Source organism: Triturus cristatus, chromosome 4_2 (genome assembly GCF_964204655.1).
Source record: "Triturus cristatus chromosome 4_2, aTriCri1.1, whole genome shotgun sequence".
NCBI lineage: Eukaryota > Metazoa > Chordata > Amphibia > Caudata > Salamandridae > Triturus > Triturus cristatus.
In genome coordinates this window covers 857,436,629-857,458,070 of record NC_140586.1, presented here as the reverse complement: position 1 = coordinate 857,458,070, position 21,442 = coordinate 857,436,629, and the positions used below count along the sequence as shown (strand labels likewise).

The following is a 21,442-nucleotide window of genomic DNA, read 5'->3' as shown; positions in this document are numbered from 1 at the left end:
CCCGGCCTGCCTCCTCTGGCTTGATGCAGAGAAGGCCTTTGACACGGTTAATTGTGCTTCCCTCCAAGCTGTGTAGGGCAAGATCGGAATGGGACCGAGTATGATAGCCAAAAACAATGGCGTCATACGTCACCCGTACAGCTACTGTACGGGTAAATGTGCACCAGATGGCCACCCATTAACATTCTTAGGGGCACGCGCCAGGCCTGCCTGTTGTCCCCCGTTTTGTTCACCCCGGTGGTGAAGCCCCTCACCATTCGTCACACTGAAGACGTGGTATGCATCCTCTTTGGGGGTCGACCGCACGAGATAAGTTTATTTGCGGATGACCTTCTGCTATCTGTTTCACAGACTGCTACCCCCCTACCAGTGATTGTCACACATCTTGCCAAATTTGAAGCAGTATCCAGCTTTAAAATGTATATGTTCAAGTCTTCTATGCTTAACTTGGCCATCCTTCCGCATAATCTCCTCGCTCTGCGAACCCTAGCACCATTTTAGTGGTCCTCTGGCACGCTCAGATGCCTGGGTTCGCAACCCAACATCTAAACTGTCCTCCTGAACGCAAGCCAATTGGCGGCAACTTCGGAAGGGTATCCTAGAAGACCTCAGATGATGGAATCATCATCATATCTCTTGGCTGGGCTGCACTATATCTATTCCAAACCTTCCCTACCCCGATCACGCAGGAGGACATCCTCTGCCTAAAAAGGGGCATCAGCACCTCCATTAGGAATGGGAAGCGGCCACAAATCTCTGCCAGGCTCCTGGCCCAGCCTAGGAACAGGAGAAGCTTTGCTTGCTACCAGCTCCTTGGAAATTATTGGGCCACACACCTACATCTCAGAGAGGGTGGTGTGAGAGAGTGAGAAACACTGGTTCCATATGGACCTTACGGTGGCTTGTCTGCCTCTGTGGGATCCTGCTTGGCTGCCCAAACATGTCAGGCTATGCAGTGCTTACTTAGCCATTACTCATGAAAACAGTGCTTGATATCTATGACAAACTGGTGACCACAAAGAGGCTCACTATCCTTCCCTCCCCTTACACCCCCATTGCGCACAACCCTGATTTCACATCTACTCTGCTGCCAGAGTCATTCCCCAGCTGGAGGGAGGAGGAGGGTCGGACACTGCGCAACCTTTTTGTGGGACTCTCCATCAAGTCCTTTGACCACTACAAATATGACTTCCATCTCCCAGAAACCACCCAGCTACAGTACTATTAGCTATGGCACTGGGCACTGCATCCTTCTACCTATTTGGGGACGACTAGATCCTATACCCTTTTGAAAAGTTAGTGCGGGCATCTGCGGGCTCTTGGTGGCCGATATCAAACACATATCGCACACTCCAGCACTCTACGTGCCCTCGTACATATCTCTACCAAACTTACTGGCAGGGTACCACATGTGAGGGTATATCGCCTACTCAATGGGACACCTGTTCTGCTTGGGTTTTCGGATCAGATAGAACCCGCTCATCAGAGCCGCAGTAACCCAGCCAGAACGTTACCCCCTCCCTAGAACCTATTTACAATCCTGCAACCACATATATCTATCACCTAAGGACAGGGGATTCCTACTATGCATACCAAGACCTCACAATCGGCGGCCTCGCGATCCCATACGGATCCAGAACTTTCTGCCCATACGACAGTATCACAAGTGGCGGCCTCGCGGTCCCATACGAACCCAGACCTCTCTACCCAGACGGCAGTCTCAGCACAATCGGCGGCCTCGCGATCCCATACGGATCCAGACCTCTCTGCCCATACGACAGTATCACAAGTGGCAGCCTCGCGGTCCCATACGAACCCAGACCTCTCTACCCAGACGGCAGTCTCAGCACAATCGGCGGCCTCGCGATCCCATACGGATCCAGACCTCTCTGCCCATACGACAGTATCACAAGTGGCGGCCTCGCGGTCCCATACGAACCCAGACCTCTCTACCCAGACGGCAGTCTCAGCACAATCGGCGGCCTCGCGATCCCCTACGAATCCAGACCTCTCTGCCCATACGACAGTATCACAAGTGGCGGCCTCGCGGTCCCATACGAACCCAGACCTCTCTACCCAGACGGCAGTCTCAGCACAATCGGCGGCCTCGCGATCCCCTACGAATCCAGACCTCTCTGCCCATACGACAGTATCACAAGTGGCGGCCTCGCGGTCCCATACGAACCCAGACCTCTCTGCCCAGACGGCAGTCTCAGCACAATCGGCGGCCTCGCGATCCCCTACGAATCCAGACCTCTCTGCCCATACGACAGTATCACAAGTGGCGGCCTCGCGGTCCCATACGAACCCAGACCTCTCTACCCAGACGGCAGTCTCAGCACAATCGGCGGCCTCGCGATCCCCTACGAATCCAGACCTCTCTGCCCATACGACAGTATCACAAGTGGCGGCCTCGCGGTCCCATACGAACCCAGACCTCTCTGCCCATACGACAGTATCAGCACAATCGGCGGCCTCGCGATCCCCTACGAATCCAGACCTCTCTGCCCATACGACAGTATCACAAGTGGCGGCCTCGCGGTCCCATACGAACCCAGACCTCTCTGCCCATACGACAGTATCAGCACAATCGGCGGCCTCGCGATCCCCTACGAATCCAGACCTCTCTACCTAGACGGCAGTCTCATACGACAGTTCATCCTATGATCACCATAACATACAAAAAGGGAATCAGTCTCACTATTCATCAGATCACACAAGGATTGCCAGTTCGGGCATAGCCTGTTCTCAGGTTCGAGGGGCTCCTCTTTCCTTTATTCAGTTACCACTTACCTGATCAGGGTTAACATCTGTTCATGTAGCCGCAGCTGACTAGAAGAATAGGCTACCCTCTTATACAAGAACACGCATCACATGTTGGTTCACTACAAACTGGATACTTTATTACTCATTACATACACAATCACATAACATTACGATATAACACATAACCTGCAAAGAAAAGTGAAAGATTAAGTTGTACACTCTAATAAGAAAGGGTCGACATCACCTTAGTAGTATGTAGCCTGCACTCAGTGGTCATCTAGGCTCCCTTCTCGTCTGTGCCTCGGCTCGCCTGGAATCACCCTTCTCCGAGTCACTGGGACCTCTTCCTCATCGGCTACTCTCTCCTCTCTGGCTATTCTGTTAGGAAAGCATCTGTCTCTCGGTTCTTCTCCGCCTTCAAGATGGCGTCTGTCTTCCCTGGAATAAGTAGTAGCTTTACTGCTAACGGCTAGATGCCGCCTACGGACTGAACATGTAACTGCCTCAGACTTTCACTAATATAGAGGTGCATTTCCTCATGGAAAATTCCGGCCCGTAACCTGCCGCCCACCAAATTCTTGTACCTCCCCGTACCAAGGACACGTTCCCAGCCGGCCGGCCTGATGTAGTGTCTTCGGCATGAAGAAAAATACAATCCTTCGATAAGGGCCGGCCTGAACCGGTTCTCTCCAAGCGAATAACACCTCATAACTAAAACATTACTTTTGACCTAGAAGCATCCCAAGCTGCCGGAGCAGAAAGAAAGATGGAGTCTCTCCCGTTTGAGGCCTACCAGGCCTGAATTCAGCACAGCTCCATGAAATACCCTCACTACAGGACAGGTTATCCCTAATACTAACGAATCTATCCCCTAGGCCAGTGGTTCCCAAACTTTTTTGACCAGTGGCTCCCTTTACATAATTGCCACTTGGCCGTGGCTCCCCATCATGTCACTTTTGTTTTACCGGTGGGGGAGGGGGGGATGTATGCCCGACCTAGGGAGTACTTTGTTTTCTGCCTGAAGGGCAGCAGTAGCCAGAGGTGCTGGGGCACTAGAGGGGGTGCTAGATTGCGAGAGCTCAAGAAACTGCCATGCCAGAGAGGTGCCACCCTTGATGGTGGCCATTCCTGCTGCAATACTAGAGATGAGAGATATTGCTGTGCTGTATTACGTGGGACCTCAGAGTGCTGAGGCTGTGCAGAGCAGTGCAGGCTTAGGTGAGGGTTTTGGGTGCTGCAGTGCCTGAGAAGTGCCAAGCTGGGTGAGGGTTTGGGGGTTCTGCAGAGCTAGAGAGGACCCAGATAAGGTGATGATTAGGGTTGCTAACGTGATATAGGGAGGTGCTGGCTTGGATGAAAGTTCAGTGCCAGGGATTTGCCACACAAGATGATTTCTAGGGGGCTGCAGCGCTAGAGAAGTGCTGGCCCTGTTGAAAGTTCAGGTCAGAATGTTGCAGTGCGAGAGTTGCCGGACTGGGTAGGTGTTTATCAGGGTCCGGTTTTAGGTCTGGTTAGGTTGCTCCAGTGGTAGAGAGATGACGGCCAGGGTGAGAGCTAGGGGTGCCATAGTGTCAGTCAGACCGGTGCTGCCCCGGGTCGAGGGCTCGAAGTGCTGCAGAACCAGAGGCCCAGAAGAGAAGCTGGGTGGGTGAGGCCATGAAGTGCTGCAAAGCCAGAGAGTTGCTGGGTGGGTGAGGGCTCGGAGTGCTGCAGAGCTCAGGCTGCTGTGCCTGTCTTCATGTCAGTGCATGCAGGGGTAAAAAAACATCCTGTTTATCTCTGCTTTGGTAATCCGGATTCGGCCATCACAAGTTACCAGCTGAATGGAGATTACAATTTCCACAGAATAATCTCCTGTTGGTGTTTACCCATCCCCCAGCATTTTTATGAGCTAAAAATGGTGAAATGTCTGGGTGAGAAATCAGATGAAAATGGAAAATTGCCACACAAATGTGTGCACCGCGGTAATTGCAATTCCTGAAGTAAATCAGCATTTTTCAAGGTCAATGTCAAAATAACAGTATTTCCCAAAATTACAGATAATTATTTGCAACAATCAATATTTTATTTGGGAGCGGAAATACTGCATCAGCCTCCTTGCCCTCCTTATTTTATATATCATGTGTATGTGAAACATTCACACAAAATAGGCATATGGCACACATGATCTTATGGGCCCGCTCGGCTTTTAGCAGAATTTAACATAACAGGACATTTGTAAAACTGGCCGTTTTATGTTTACTTTTACCAGGTAAACCAGACAAAACTCTGCGCTGCCTTTTTCGTGTCTGCCCCAATATCGAGTACGTCTTAGTAACAAATGTAGAGAAATATAGGTTTCTTATTATATGCTCAACAGTTTGGATATTTTTGTAGTTAACCGATTTACCCCGTCACATTTTAATTTTACATTTCTCTCCCCAGGAAAGCGGTAAAGATGATTGCCTCTTTAAAAATACACGGTCTTGGTGGTTTGTTTTTCTAGTGACCTACATGATGTAACTTTTAAAAATACACAGGCCTAATAGTCACAAGTTTGTCTTTACGGTTATCCTAGCAACCTACTTGATGTAACTTGTGAACAGGGTCCCCAGAGGCGCTGCAAAACACGGGCAGCAATAATGCTCGACAGTCATCCTGCGTATGCGGAGGCTACATGAACACGCACACGCGGAAGGCGGCCCTGCGCTCTTGGGCCAAACAATGAATCCGGACTTTACAGGTGGCGCTTGTAACTCCCCAGTATGTTGCGCTGCAGCTGAGTGTATTTAAATGAGGCACACTTGCTGGAAGGCTGACGACACAGCCAAGGCTGCCGGTGTAAATAAAAAACAAATGCAATTATCTTCGATTCATTGAGAGCTCAGCAGAAACTGACAAAAAGGGAAGACCTATGCATGAGTCTGATAATATTAGAACACTGGGCCATACCACGATTCCTGACGCCGGCTGACAGGTAGGGCATCAAAAGACGCATCATGTTAAAATTGCTCACCACATGATTTGCACATTCCAAAGATGTGCTCGGCGCCCCTGGCTGCTACTAACGGCGCACCGGGGTGCCGCGGCGCACAGTTTGGGAACCACGGCCCTAGGCTATGTGTGCAAGCCCTGATCTATGGGGAAGAGCACAGAATCATGTCGAAGTGCCTAGTAAATAGGCTCCATTCACTACTCTAACCCTTAGGCTTGAATGGTAAGAGACTGAAGTCACATTCAATCACTTGTTAACACAAGAAGGCCGTGAAAATCGAGCAGAACAACACCCTAGGGCGAGATATACCCAAAACCTATAGGAGTCTATCATTCAGAGACGGCATACAAACTAATGTACCAATGGTATTAAACGCCGGCCCGCCTCTCCGCCATATACCCCTCTTCACCATTCCTTTGTTGGCGCTGTGGGGAGGCACTAGGGGATTTTTGCCATATTTGGTGGTCATGCAGACTCATTGCCATCTATTGCAAAGAAATCCTGGAACACACCAAAGCCCTAATAAGATATCACATACCATCTTCTTTTCTCACAGTTATCCTGGCATACAACCCCTCGCAATAGAAGCAATGACTCACGCCGACTGGAAACTCATTAGCCACATGCTCCATGCAGCATGACAACTCATCGCTCTCACCTAGAAAAAGACAACTGCCCCATCTAGTGCCCAGTGGTTCACCTACCTCTGGCATGTGTTAACAGTGGAACAACTATCATAATCTCACACGTACAGAGGCCAAATTTCAGCGTCTTTGGCGCCCATTGGTACATGCCTGGAACACACCTGCTTTCATCCCCCGAAATTGCGGGCAGTACAACTCTGTGAGTAACCCCACTTCGGCTACGATATTGGGCATCTAACCTTTCTTACCCCTCCCTCGCTACCACCTCTCCCTTAGTTTGTGCCCCATAATAGAGGTTCACCTTATACTTGGCCCTATCTATGCAGCTTGGACCAAGAACTGTTATAGTTGAGGGTTTATCTGTTGATCCATTTGCTTTACATGTGCAGCATGGACTGCAATGGATGAAACTTCGCCGCACCGGCTTATTAATTACTATTGTAATACTATGTGAAGGTGAAATGCGGCTGTCTACTGAATGTTAAATATGTGAAAATTGGCTTTTTGTGGTACGAGGCGAGCCAATAATGTTAATGCCATGTCTGTCAGTGTTCTATTGAAAATGTTCCATAAAAAGCTTCTGAGCGCAAAAAAAAAAAAAGTGATCTGGTGGATGAGAAAAGAGTTCAGACCTCTGACGAGGATGAAGTAGAACAGCCCATCGTGTCAATTTTGATGGTTATTTTTAACGAACAGCAGGGGAGCAACATGTTTAACAAGGTTCCAAGAATCTCTTCCCAGTTCAATGTTTACACTCACAGTGTACTTATCTGGGAAAAAGGCTAAAGTCAGAAGCACTGATACAAAACAAACAAGCATAAAAAATGCAATAGGTCTCGCCTTTCATGAAGTTAAAGCCATTTGCTTTGCTATACAATACCATTAGCAAAGCAAACGGCTTTAACTTAATCAAAGGCGAGACTTATTGCATTTCAATGCTTGTTGTTGGTATGTGGACGATTGTTATGAATTATGAGGTGCTCGGAATACAAAAGTGCAGGAACTCGCTAGTCACTATCCTTAAGTATATGTATGTGCACCCCTGCACAGAGAAGTACAGGGACTTTTCCCTTAAAATGATAAAAATACATGTACTCCGTATCTGTGAGTAGACACTGGTGTAAAGCTCTGTGTAGCGCACATCCACAATTTCCTATGGCCTTGTAGCGCTGTCTGGAATGTCGTTTCCGGTACGGTTCTGGCACTCTACCTCCCAGTATATGGGTGTGCTTACAGTGATGTGAATGATTTGAGTGTTGTTGGACGCGATGACATTGAGCCTTCAGCAGCACGTATTCAGTATGTTGTTAATTGGAAGTAAACCTGTGAGGGTCGACCTAGGTGCAAGGCAGCCAGACCCCTGCACGAAGCTCAGGAAGTCCACATTAGACATATTTACGTAATGTACATAGAAATAATGTAAATGAAAACTATTTACGTAGGCAGCAGTTATCCGGAAAACACCATGCAGGACCTCGCCTTCCTGGACCTGTGTTGGACACCCTTTCAAAGCACGGACTCAGTGAATTGCATGTATTTTGACTGATCAAGTTCCAGTCATAACAGGTGACATTACATGCCCTTTGACCCCCAAATTACATTGCAGGGCTGAATCGTAGTGTTACCTTTAACCCCTCAATAACATCCTTTGTTTTTGTTCCAAAAGGGTGGAGGGGGTCGGCAAGGTGTTGAAACTACAGAGAGTTCTGAACCCCTCTACTCTGTCCACGATTCCTGGGTTGTTTGTGTGTTTCGTGTGTGCATGTTTGTGGGCGTAAAGTGGAAAAAGAAACCGCAATGTGGCGCTGTGAACTACAGCAGTTGGTCCCGAGTACGGATTCACAGAGGGGACTGGACCTCAACATTCCTTCTCCTCTCAAGACGCGCGGCCGCCTTGATGTAACAACGAGTTGGAGAGCTGTACACAATAAGACGCGCGGGTGCCGGCCGCCATGATTCAATGTGTAACAAGCATTTACAATGCAATGGTCTCGGCAATATTATAGGTAGAGATATTGGTATGGCTCTTTATTTTATTATTATTTTTGTATCGCTAAATAAATGGCATTGTCATTTCTATTGGCATTAGCTTTTTTTTTTGCATATGTGATACCTATTGCATTAGCAGAGAGAGAGTGAGGTAGTGAGATAGAGAGAGAGAGTGAGGTATTGAAATAGAGAGTGAGGTAGTGAGAGAGAGTGAGGTAGATAGAGAGTGAGGTAGTGAGATAGAGAGAGAGAGTGAGGTATTGAAATAGAGAGTGAGGTAGTGAGAGAGTGAGGTAGTGAAAGAGTGAGGTAGTGAGGGAGAGGGATGTTGTGAGGTAGTGATATATAAGCATAGAGTGATGTTCTGATGTAGTGAAATAGAGAGAGGTAGTGAAAGAGAGAGTGAAAGTGAGTTAGTGAGATAGAAAGAGTGAGGTAGTGAGATAGAGAGTGATTGAGGTAGTGAGTGAGAGAGAGTGAAGTTGTGAGGTTGTGAGCTAGAGAGTGAGGTAGTGATGTGTTGAGAGAGAGAAGTTGTGAGATAGTGAGGTAGTGAGATAGAGTGGTAACTGGAAAACGGACCGATCCATGACGGAACACAACAGGTGTAAGGGAGACTCATAAAGCGCACGACTTTCAATGGCCGTTAATCAGCAATAAACCCATGGCCGAAAAAGGTGGGGAATCGTGAACGCTGGTCATAAACTGAACCATTCATCCATTACGCATTATGCCGACAATACAAACAAGAAGGTCAAATGCAATCATTTAGATTCCAGGGTGGGACACACTGCTGGGAGGGCTGTGAAACAAAGTCAGTGCGACAGTGCATCCATTAGCATGTCTAAATTAGGCTCGACCTAAAAATGTAAATGACACAATAAGAGACCAATGGATGAAAAAGGCAGACTGAAAGCATCTACGATTATATTATTCATAGAATTTTAGTTAAATATAAAGGTCATGTCTAATCCTATATATAAACTATAGACGGGGCTTCGACGGGACTCTTATACCAATATACTTTAAAAAACAGACTTTCCAACGGGACCACATACACTCACTATGTATCAATATGTCTGGCTGAACGAAGCAGCCTAAAAATGAAGGTGCATTCTGGGATAAATTGTGCAAATGAGGCAGTCACATTTTCCTCCCTGGCATTGTATGCTCCACCGCTGGGTCCTGTTATACCTGGCCGAAGAATCAGGCTGGTGGCACAGCTGGTAGAGCTCAGTCCTATGTGGCACGTGAAACAGAGAGGAGCGTTGTTAGACTGGAGACACACTGGGGGCAACGGCGTATTTCCTCGGAAGTGAAAAGTTCCAATAATTGCCGAGTGGTCACCGCCTAAACCACAGAGCAACATCCTCCGGTGGCGAGGTAGTAAGCGCTATGCAAATGTTATAGTATGAATCCACACAATACATTAGTGCCTTAACCATCCCGCATTCAGCAAAACCACACGTAAGATGGCCTCTGCTCTACAGTCGCACTCCACCTCACACATGCGTGTTCTAAACTGTTCTTAAAAGTTTACATTTTGGCAGTCCTACCAATGCATTCATTTTGCCGTTTATATTTGGATTCCCTTACCTACTAAGAAACTGATTACAAAGCACGAACGTGACACCTCCCACTGGCATAGCATTAGGGTCTGACTGCAGCGACTTTCATCAAGGAGCGAGGTGAGTCAATCGGAATGCCTGCTTACATTGACTGATACGATAAGGGAGGCTCTATAGGAGGCAGGAGGGGCAAAAAAATGGCGGATGGAAGCTTCGAAACTTTTTCGGATTCGGGGGCGTGTTTCTGCTGTTCGAAAAAGGGCGCGGCAAACAAGTGGAAAGAACAGCACGGAACACGCCCCCGAATCTGAAAAAGACGGAGCCTATTTGGAGGGACGGCTCTCTCCTCCAATGGCTGGCCTCCGTTTAGGAAGCCAGCCAATGGAGGAGAAGCAAAAAGAGAGGCGGGCTAAATAGCCACTCTAGGAAACATTAAATCTCCGACTTCCGGTTCTGCCTTCGGCAGACCGGACGGTCCTCGACCTAAAAACAAAAACGAGTTGGCGAACTGCGCACAATAAGACGCGCGGCTGCCGGCCACCATGATTCAATGTGTAAAAACAAAAACGAGTTGGCGAACTACGCACAATAAGACGCGCGGCTGCCGGCCGCCATGATTCAATGTGTGAAAACAAAAACGAGTTGGCGAACTGCGCACAATAAGATGTGCGGGCGCCATGATCCAATGTATTAAAAAAAATCATTTACAATGACAACCGGTAAAACTCACGTAAATGCAAAACCTATGCTTGTTCTACAATGTACATACATGGTGCCATCCCAGAAGCACAACCAGGCCTGCGGGTGGCGTCCTCCATGCCCCCTGGCAGCAGCTCAGCTGGCTGAGAGCTCCTGCCCCGCCCGGGAATCCCTGCTTTTCCTCACCTCCATTCCCCATAACTTCCAATCATAACATAGGTTTTATCATTTTAAGGGCGTTTGCCGGACTAAATGAGCGCAAGCAAATGGAGAGCGAAGCCGAGATCAGAGACACTGTTTCGCTACCTGCTACCAAACACTCACCTTGGTTGTACCTGCATCAAGCCACGCCCTCTTATTTAACCAACCGCAGCTGCCTGTATCTTGTATTCCAACTCTGGGTAATGTTTTCCAAGACAATAAGTGAAGACTCAAGCTGAAAGGCCTGCTTGTTTGTACCAATGCTCATTTAGGTGTCCTCAGAGCAGGTCTTGGCCTGATGCACTTTTGCCAAATGCAGACCTGCACTTACGGCATAAATGGATGATGGACCCTGACCTCGATGAAACTCTGGCACACCCCAAGGCAGGAGACACAACAGTGCATGTATTCGGTGCATGTCTTGCCCCCGTGTGAGTTGTCACGCGCTGCACTGCACACGGTGTTACAACCGATGTAGGCCCCGAGTGGTGTTTTTTTAACCCGAGCTCCTTTTTTCAGTTTTGCACATTATTATTATTTTGCACTTGCTTGGTTGTGTAAAGCGCACGAACATCGACTGGTGCATGTGCGTTATATACGACTCGTAAATAAGCCGATTCTGCAGTGCCTGTGGCCTGCCTGTAGCCCAGCACTGAACCACCGCAGCAGCTCCTGCCTAATTCCCGGCAATCGCTCACAAATATGACCTTCGTTCTGTGCTCTGCAGAGAGGCCACAGCTTGGATGAGTGTGTTGTTTGAACACCTTCATTAGAGTGAAACTCACACTGCTTTCACACTCAACTTTGGAGCGCTCAATTGTGCCAGAACCCCCTCCGCCATCCGACCTCCCCCGCACCGTAATAAGGAACTCATCTTGCATGACGCGCTGCACAAGACTTAAGCTGCTTGACAAAATGAATCAATAAAAATAATCCGGGGACGGTAGTAAATACTCCTGCTTATACTACACCCAAGTAAGGTCGAACGAGTAAAGGTGTAAATGGGACAGCATCACTGACTTCTATAACCTTTGGGGGTTATTGTACCTTCTGTAGAAACACTGTTTTCCCTTCCACTGTTAAGGGAGTGAATGTAGAAGGTGGTAGGGACCTTTACTGTTTTTAACTTGTCCCGTCCCACATGAACCTCTTGCCTCTTGCCTCAGTCTTTACACCCCCGTGGGCTGCTTAAAACCCAAGAGGACAATGATGCAAAAAGGCATTGATGTGGGGGAGGGCGGGCAGATAACTGCCCGATTAACCTTAGCGGGCCGGGGCAGCAATGTTTAACAGTGTTTAATGTGGCAAGAGCCAGTTTATGTTACAGAGCGCCACGAAGCTGCAGCCAGCACAGTCCAGTAACCGCTATACACAAATTGTTTCAGTTGCAAAAAATCACCATTGCGCCAGTCGACCACTCTGCATTTTTACATCTCTAGGGCCATTCTTCCTTGTAGCGCTCAAAGAGCCTGTCCTCGAACGATAGGCGCCTCCACATGTTATAATTACAGTCAACCGCCGAGACAGGCGGGCGTCTGGAGTAGTTTATAATGGTTTTAACTCCTTGCAAGAACAGAACATTTAGAGACATTACATGTGGCATAGAGATATCCACCCGGAAGTAGTTACCTCGAGTACGTTTTGCTCCACTTTTGCGTCAGTCGTTAAAACCAAAAATGTCGATCCTGGTATAAATATTTAATGTTTTAGCGCAGCGCTAACATGAATTATTTTATTTCACATCCCTAATTCTACCAAAGAAATAACACAATATAATACCGTGGAACCAGTGGCGCTGCGGTGATGGGCGTTAGCAGCGCGGAGGCGCTAATACCATGGCAGGGGCGACAGGGTGGCCCTGAGGTTAGCAGTGGCAGTCTGGTGCTGGGGCTGAAGTTCAGTAGAACGTGTGACGTAGGTGGTAATTCAGGAAGGTGAGCATCAGTCGAGTGAATGTGTAGGTGAGTGTATTGTGCGGGGAGACGGTAGCCTGTCTTTTGGAGCTAATGGTGTGGTGCTGGAGAATAACTATCGGAAGTGGTATCTTGTTTGGCAGTAGTAGTGTGTGTGAAGGTGTCTCCTCACAGCACTGAACCGGAGCCACGAAGTCGCTTCAATGCACATCACTTGTGTTGCACGCGCCTTAAGCCTACACAAGGGAATGCATCCACACGCAAGTCACAGCACTGAACCGGAGCCACGAAGTCGCTTCAATGCACATCACTTGTGTTGCATTTCCTTGTCCTCCCCGTGTCCCCATGCGAGCTCCGTGCCTGCTTCACAGCTGTTGTAAAGACATTTCTTATCTGCTTGTCAAATAAACAAGCAGATAAGAAAAGTATTCACGGCACACGTAAAGCAGGCGACCGTGTCCGCAGGGGACGGACAAAAAAGCCAAAAGGAGGCACCTTGGACACCTTATTTCCAATGGCGGTGCACCGTTTAACATAAACGGTGACACAAGCCAATGGGAATAAGGGGTGGGGCTTGAAGCCCCTTTCTAAAACTGACTTGATCACTATAAGTCTCGAGGCGAGGAGCGCATGCGTGCTCCAACGCCAGCCGAGACCTAAAAACTACCCGACCAGACCTGGCTTATGCTTGAGCACACCAGGTACCCATTTCCAACCTATCTTTACTAAGCAGCAAACCAATCCTGACTGACACGAGATTGGGGTGATTAGAGAACCCCAGTAGCCATAAACTGCAATGGCTGTAACATTTCATGGCTATGTGCTCAAGAAGAGAGGACAGTGGGACATAAGAAGCAAAAACAAGCTACACGTGTCCAAGTATGAGTGAGGCCTTCACAAACTTACCTTCTTCATGGCTGAGATATAATAGGAGACACACTCATCAACTGGGTCCCTCACGCGCTGCAGCAGCTGCTGACTTATGAAAGGCTTGAATGCTTTCTCAAACATGGACGGTGTACTAAGCACAACGAAGGCCAAAGTGTCCTCATGATACTGCAGATGGAAGCCAGGCTGTAGGATGGCATTGTACCACCCCACCTGAACAAAGACACAAAACATACACATCAAATGGCACTCTGCATAATGGCTTTGCAACCAATGTCACTTACAATGCCTACAAGCATAAAAACCAATGTTGCTTACAGTGACAAATTTATAACCAGTGTTCCTTACAGCCAGCAGTAGATGCAGCGCGCATTAATATAACTCACGAGACATTACATATCCTCATGATAGCAAGCATTACTTACAGCACATAGAAACCAACAGCAGAAAACATGCCAAACACAATAAAAGAGAGGACCCCAGGAAGTGGTGTGTGCCTGTTAGTCCAGTCGTTTGTACCTAAGAGCATATTGCTGTCGGATGAAAGCCAGGCCTGGATGACAGGGGTGACAAGTGGCATCGGCCCACAAGCCAGCTATGATTGCACAAGCCTGGCAGATTTTCTACAAGTCTACATGATAGTATCAAGTCCAGCTTTTGAGCTTTGTGTTTATGTTAGTTGAAAAACCAAGCCTGGCTTAGGTGCACCTCTTAAAGAGGAGCTACCTGGTTTGAACCGTACAAAGGGTACACTACATAGATGAAGTAAGAGAAATAAAAATGACTGTACACACTTTAAGTTGCTGTGTGTCGGAGTAAAAGGAAAATAACTTTCTGGAAGCAACCATGAGCAACTTGTGGTAAAGTGCCATCACTTTACACTGCACCGAAGATCAAAATGCAAGAACATGATCTGTCCAAGGGGATAGAAGATATTGCAATTGAGAATCTCGACTGAAAATTGTAATCATGTAAAGTACACAACTGGCCATAATTTTCAATTACCTAATTCTGAATTTGTATAACAAATATGGAAAACTGTCAAGTTATCCCAGGTCAGGCAGGAGTAGTTCATCTGGTATCATGTAAGCATTCAAGCCCAGTATTTATCAGGCAAACCCCCTTAGGAGATACAGAGTAAAACCAAGGACTGGGTGGCTACTTTTGACCACCATAGAGCAACTTGAGAGCTTGCCAAGTACCAAACTAAACTAGAGTACTGCATACCAAGATACTTTTAGCTCCTATGAGGATTTCTAGAGGCAATCTGAGAAGTTTACCTGTAGATTGTTCACACAGACTGATGAAAATGTGAAGACTAGTACACATGCCACATGGCAATGGGGGTCACATTAGCGCCAATACCTGTGAACTGTTTGAGTGACATAATGTGAAAGTCCTTTCGAACACTCAAACGTACCAGCATTTTGTGGCTAAAAAGGATGTAGGGTTTTCAGATTTCAAAATGACTAACTAGCATACGTTGTCACCAGAAGTGAAAGTATATGGCTTCCGCCCCAATGGGTCTAAAAGTCTGTACTGAGCTAAGTGTCAACAGGAAATGACTGAAAGAAGTTCATAACACAGTTTATGCAAGCTTCCACTACAATGCATTCAATAGCGTAAACAAACAGGAACAGTATATCAAAATAGATTGGCTATGCTCTCCATGATGACAGTTGTGGTTGAAGGGGTATTCTGGGGGATTGAAAGGCTAATTGATGCATCTGGAGTGTAAGGAGAAATAAACCGTCATCATAGGCCGAATCAGCTGTACAGAGGTGTAGACGCATGCACCTGTGATGGAGATATGGTCAGTTAGACCTCCAAACATTCACTGTAGAAGTAAAGGTTTGAAATTCAGCTATACACAGGTACAGTTCACCCCAGAAGTGGTTCCATGTCTGTATTAAGTGCACAACATATGATGATGTACATATGCATTACGTACACCCACGAGTGGCTGATTTTCTATTCGGTGGATATCCCAATAATGATGCTTACCAGTATTGTGTAAGTCTCTTAAGAGTCCACATGTTTACATTGTGCGCAACTTACGTGTTGGCATACCTGCCTTATGTACATCCAGGAGAGCATGCACAAATTGCATACAACCTACTGGGAAATGCAGGTCAAGCATATAACATGCCACAATATTCTTGCTCCAAAAATAAAAAAATAAACTGTATGCCTGCACTTTGTAAACAGAGGAGATGGTTACATATACGCATTATACAAACTCTCCAAAAGTTAAGGCACTTTTTTCATTATGTACACAAGAAGTTTTTGAACATTGCAGGATGTAACTGTTTTGTGCACGTCAGCACTGTATGTGCACTCACACCTAAATAGTAAATGTGGAGGTATAGCCTGCATCATAGTCGTCCAAAAGGAATATATTTAGCTGGGTTAAAGTTATGCCTGTAGCATAAGCCACGCTGTTTAACTGTTTGCACATTTATATAAATTATTTCCAGAAATCATAAATTCCTTCTTTACATAAACCCCAAAGCTGGCTGTGGCAAAACAAGCACTCAAATAAGGGACCCATCAGATATATTTTACTAACAGTTCGGAAACAACTTTAATTCCGGTTTTTTTGAGCCAATGTCCCTGGATTTGAATGGGTCGGGACAGCAGCCGACAACACCATTCTGATTACATCTGTGGCTTAAAACGTTTCAATATCTATATTTATAGATGAAGAGGCCATATCTCAAGGAAGCGCTGCGCAGAAGACAATTTTAATCAGATCGCAGACTGCACCAGAACTAATAATTTATAAGAATGTGATGCTAAATCAATGCGAGTCCTCTGGCCTATCGGCAATCGCCTAAACCTGTAGCGCTGACAATCGCGTACCATTCCAAAAAGAGAAAGCACCGGTGTAACATGGAAACACCATTACAGCATTAGCAGATGAATAACGGACTGACTTACAATCCTGAATTATACTTATACAGGGTTATCACTTTAAACGGTGCACGGAAACAATAACACCAGTACAAACTCGGATTTACATCAAATGGCCTTTGTCGTAGATCTGGTAACAAAACAGGGCTTACAATAATATTTCTAATAATAGGGTCATTTCTGTTGTTTTTAGTTTAGTCTACGTACTTTAAGGTATGTTGCTTGGCACGTCTGAAATGTTGCAGTGCATGTCTACCAAAAGAATTCACCGTTCACCTTTCTTTATTGTATACTTTGAAAGAACACATTCCGAAAGCCTATGCCAAATAATTGAAGCATGTGCTGCTTTCACCACACACTTCCGATCCCTTTCCTAAAAAACATAAAAGACACACTCCACATGCTGCTGCTCGTGAAGAAATGAGAAACTGCAAGCCCCTGATCACGCCTCCTAACAAATACTTCTTGTTAGAACCGGGAACGGGCTCTAAGGAAAGGCTTCCGTTAATGCCCACACCACTTGATCTATGTACCTTGAAAGGATACACTTCGAATCCTAAAGGTGCAAGAACATCTCGCACAGCCTGTTCCAAGGGGGCTTCCATTATACACACAGAGCCATGACGCAGTTCCGGTTGAGCGCAAGGCCAGACGGGACCTGAAGTTGTTTCGCGATCTAGCCCCCTTATTGTTACAGTCATGTTCCTTTCGGGACTACAAGAACCATCATCGCTTGCGTAGGAGGAGGGGAGGGATCACTGTTGCCTGGAGCTGAGAAGCGTTTGAACGTGTCCTGCGCCGCTAGCTCCAGGTGAGTTGTTCTGAAGGCCGCTGTTATTGTTTGAGACGCTCCCCCGTTCCTTGTCTTACGGTTTACTCCGGTGCTGCCGCGGGAAAAGGGGGGATGGGGTGAGGGAGAGAGGAAGGTTACCTCTTTCACGAGGTAAGGGGGCTCTGTCAACAATGTTATATAACTAAAGCGTTCCAAAGATGCCCGTTTAGAGGCGCTGATACTATTTCTTATGTTCATCTATAACAGAGGTCTTCAAACTTTTTGATGCCGAGACCTCCTTGTCAAACTTTTTTAGACTTAAGGACCCCCTTCTGACAAAAATTTCTAGAACCTGGTACTCCTCATCATCGACAACCTGTCGTTTAGCAAACTAAAGGTCAGTGAGTGTGGGGGTGTAGTCAAAGGTGTATCTAAAAACAAAGGGCCTCATTTATGAGGGATTGGCATAGGGCAGTCGCTGCCCTATGCCAATGTGAAAGGACAGGAATGCACCATATTTATGAAATATGGTGCATTCTTATGCTTTTCCCTTGCTTTGGCACACAAATCCCTGCCTTTGTTGGTGCTAGGCAGCGTTGTTTCTGTACAGGAAGGGGCACCTTTCTCCACAAAAATAATCCAGAGCGACGCTTTCCTCTTTCTATGTGAGCTGCAGAATGCAGTGCACATGGAAAGAGGAAAAGCGAGGAAAAAAGAAAATATTTCTCCTAGTTACGCCTCCACTGGGGAGGCGTCCGTTTTTGGAGCCTTCCCAGGTTTACATGATTTTGTAAATATGGGGTAGCATCAAAATCCATGGGTGTTGCGTGGGAACCCCACACAAAGCCCATGGAACACCTCCTTGACGCAGAATACTGCAATGCAGTGGCTTGCGCAGGTATGTCTTTCTCCATATCTATGAGGCCATGCAGGGTAACCTTCCACCGCCTCATCGGTATGGTTGAGATGCGTGCGCCACTGGAGCGTCAAAAAAAGTGATGCTTTGGTGATATAAGCCTCTCATAATTAAGCACTAAAATATTCAGTAGGTTTTTTAGGTCTTTCACTATCAGCTATCTACATATAAAATAATGGGCAGCGTGAATGAAAAATAAATAAAAAAGTTGTTAGTGGGAAATGCTATGCAGTACATTGTGAAACTTCTATCCGTTAATGTACTGCAGAGGTCTGTGTGTAACCAAAGAGCCACATAATTAAATCTGGATTGGTGCAGTGGATAATAGTGATGTCTTTTTAGTGCAGCGAGGTCCCAGCCTGTGACAGAAAGCACTGTAAATATGCAAGTCATTATTTTATACTTGCATTACACACAGAGTAAAAAAGAAAGCTGCAAACCGTGCAAGTAGTTTTACTACATAATGGTGCTTCCAAAATGTAGATTGTAGTAGTACTAGATCGCATGTAATGCAATTCATTTTTCTTTTACATAACGGTCTCTTCAACACCTCTTTAGGAGTACTAAGGCTGTGTAAATGCAATGAAATTAAAAGCAAGCACTTCTCTTCCCAATTGTTAACTCTTTGCACTTCCACTCAAAGGGTTTTTTTTTTGTCATCACAAACCTTGGAGTTATTTGATCAATTAAAGCCAGAACTGCTCATCCTTTACACTTGCAGATTAAGTGGTTTGCATTTCATTCAGGCAAGCAGCTGATAAGGATCTAAGGGACATATTAACAAGCCAGGCGATAAAATTAGCGCCGCTTTAGCGGGAGAAAACTGCCGCTAAAACGGCGATAATGGGCTTGATAATATGCTCTATGGAATTCAAATTGAAGCCCATGTTAGACGTCCTTCACATCTAACATGGGTTTCATTTGGAATTCCATAGAGCATATTATCAAGCCCATTATCGCCGTTTTAGCGGCAGTTTTCTCCCTCTAAAGCGGCGATAATTTTATCGCCTGGCTTGTTAATATGCCCCTAAATTAGCTCTCCCAGACAGCTGTCCTTTTTCCAAAAGGAAAGCAAATCGTTTGTATTGCAGGGACAAGTGAAGCTGGGGAATGTGCGACCCCCCCTTTCTAGGACTCCAGGGCCCCCCTTGGGGTCGCGCCCCACAGGTTGAAGACCTCTGATCTAGTTGGTTAATGTGCTAATCATCTGGGAGGATATCCATGTGATTTCACAAGTGGGTGTCTCCTGGGAGATTGTTCAAAGTGCCAGGTCTTCAGATTCTTGCGCAACTCGAAAGCTATGAGGAGGCTCAGATGTGAAGTGGCAGGTTGCTCCATTCTTTGGAGAGATATATGAGAACAGAGGACCTCTGGCTCAGGGTAATATAAGAGCATCCCAGCCTGATTCTGTAGCACGTGGATACTCTGTGTATATGTATGCCTTGTATTTACTTGAATGGTGCACCACGATTGGAACCTGGAACGATGAATGTGAGGACTCGGTGAACGTTTGTTCAGTTGCAGGAGTCCTTCACATGCATCAGGAGCTCTCGGTCGTGGGTGTCTGGATTGGAATAAATTAACTGAAGAAACCTTACTTTTGTTGAATCCTCTTCTACTTAAAATCTTGGCGATGATCAGAACGACCTTGCGTTCCATGCTGTGCCGGACGCTCTAAAGCTCCTCAGACTGCTTCAGGCCGCACTTGCTGCTTCTTTCGCCTTGTTTTGCCCGGTGGTGACTTCTTGGGACCAGAGCCCTCTGGGCGTTCACTGCCAATTTGCGGGCATTTACGAAGTGCCTCCCTGTCCCGCCCCGTTACATCACTTGTTCAGGCCACGGTCGGTGCCACTACTTGGCAACAACATCAACACTTCTAAACATAAGCGTCGTCATGCAAGCGGCTGTCTTGGTTTGGGCATTAGGTTAAGGCCCTGACCTAACCGTCTCTGCCGACGCCTGCAGCTTCTGCTACGATTTTTCCACTCCCGATCCACAGGTAAGATCCAAGCTTGCCTGCACTCGTGGTGACAGGCACACCTTTCTTTGTGATTTCCTCAGTTTCTTTTGCACTTTCAAGCCTTCACTTTCGTTGACAAGCTCACTCTAAATTCTCTGCTGACACTTGATACACATTTACTGATATACTATCATATTAAAAAAGAAGAAAACTTTTTGCTACTCCATTGTTTCAACTTCAGCTTGGTTGTTCACTAAGGTTTATTCATTTTAGTTAGCTTTTTGCTTTGGTGTCATTGTTAATGCTTGCATCATGGCTAACTCTCAGCAATTTGCGCAGCCTCCCCCTTCTTATAACATCCAGGAAAGCCCAGCGTTAGATGGCGGCAATGGGTAAAAAGCTTTGAGTCATCTAGTGGCCATTGACACTGTCAAGTTTCCACCCGTACACAAAGTAGCAATTCTATATGGTTGTCTGGGTTTTGCAGCGCAGCAAGATTTTGAAAATTTACCCTCCATTGCTCCTCCTCTAGGAGGTGCTGGTGATAGTAAGCACTGGGATGCTTACAAGGAGGCGTTGGCCGGCATGAGAAAACAATATGACGAACAGCGAAGCATAATGTTGGAAGGGCATAACGTTTTCATGAGGAGGCAGAGCGCAGATGAAAGTGTTGATGAATATATTTTGGCGTTACAAATTTTGGCATCCACATGTGAATTTGAGGCACACACTGATGTTTATATTCAGGATCAATTTGCCTTTGCTTGCTTTTCTAAGAAGATTCAGGTACACCTGCTTAGTTACAGGAAACCAACACTTATGGAAGCAATCGATATTGCTAAAAGCATTAAGCGCTCAATGGTGGCATTGAGGGCACTTAATGAACATAAGGTTAATGCTGTGAGGGTTTCTGGAGAGTGTACAGCAAATTCTGTGAATGCAGTGAACTTGTCTAGACCTGTTAGGCAACCTTTTAAGAGGAGTTCCACCTCTTGTTTTAGATGTGGTTCCAGGTCTCATCTTAGTAATAATCCCAGTTGCCCTGCATTGGGCAAAAGATGCATGCTTCTCAAGAAAATGGGCCACTTCCAAGGTGAGTGTAGATCTTGAAGAAAATCACAAGAGTTACAAGTGTTGAGATCGCTGATGCTGCTGAGGTGTGGTCTGAGTAATTGCATGATGTGTTGACTGTGGAAGGCAATGCTGTTTTCGATGCAAAGAAGGTCAAAGGACCTTGGT

At 46.4% G+C, this 21,442-nt stretch overlaps 2 protein-coding genes across 5 annotated transcripts in view; one reads left to right on the top strand and one right to left on the bottom strand.

The window, feature by feature from the left end:
* MMACHC (metabolism of cobalamin associated C) overlaps window positions 1–17,201 on the bottom strand; it is a 35,911-nt gene extending 18,710 nt beyond the window's left edge. Inside the window, exons 1-2 of the mRNA XM_085602834.1 lie at window positions 17,089–17,201; window positions 13,661–13,855 (exon numbers count right to left, since the gene is read on the bottom strand). Coding sequence (XP_085458960.1) covers window positions 13,661–13,855; window positions 17,089–17,160 — 267 coding nt within the window. The 5' untranslated portion in view covers window positions 17,161–17,201. The remainder of the gene's footprint in view (window positions 1–13,660; window positions 13,856–17,088) is intronic.
* Window positions 17,202–17,250: 49 nt separating this feature from the next.
* LOC146835261 (uncharacterized) overlaps window positions 17,251–21,442 on the top strand; it is a 339,148-nt gene continuing 334,956 nt past the window's right edge. For 2 of the 4 annotated variants that reach the window (XM_085602842.1, XM_085602839.1), the window contains exon 1: window positions 17,251–17,366. The gene's annotated coding sequence lies outside the window, so the exon portion shown is untranslated. The other 2 variants (XM_085602841.1, XM_085602838.1) reach the window with 1 other exon arrangement.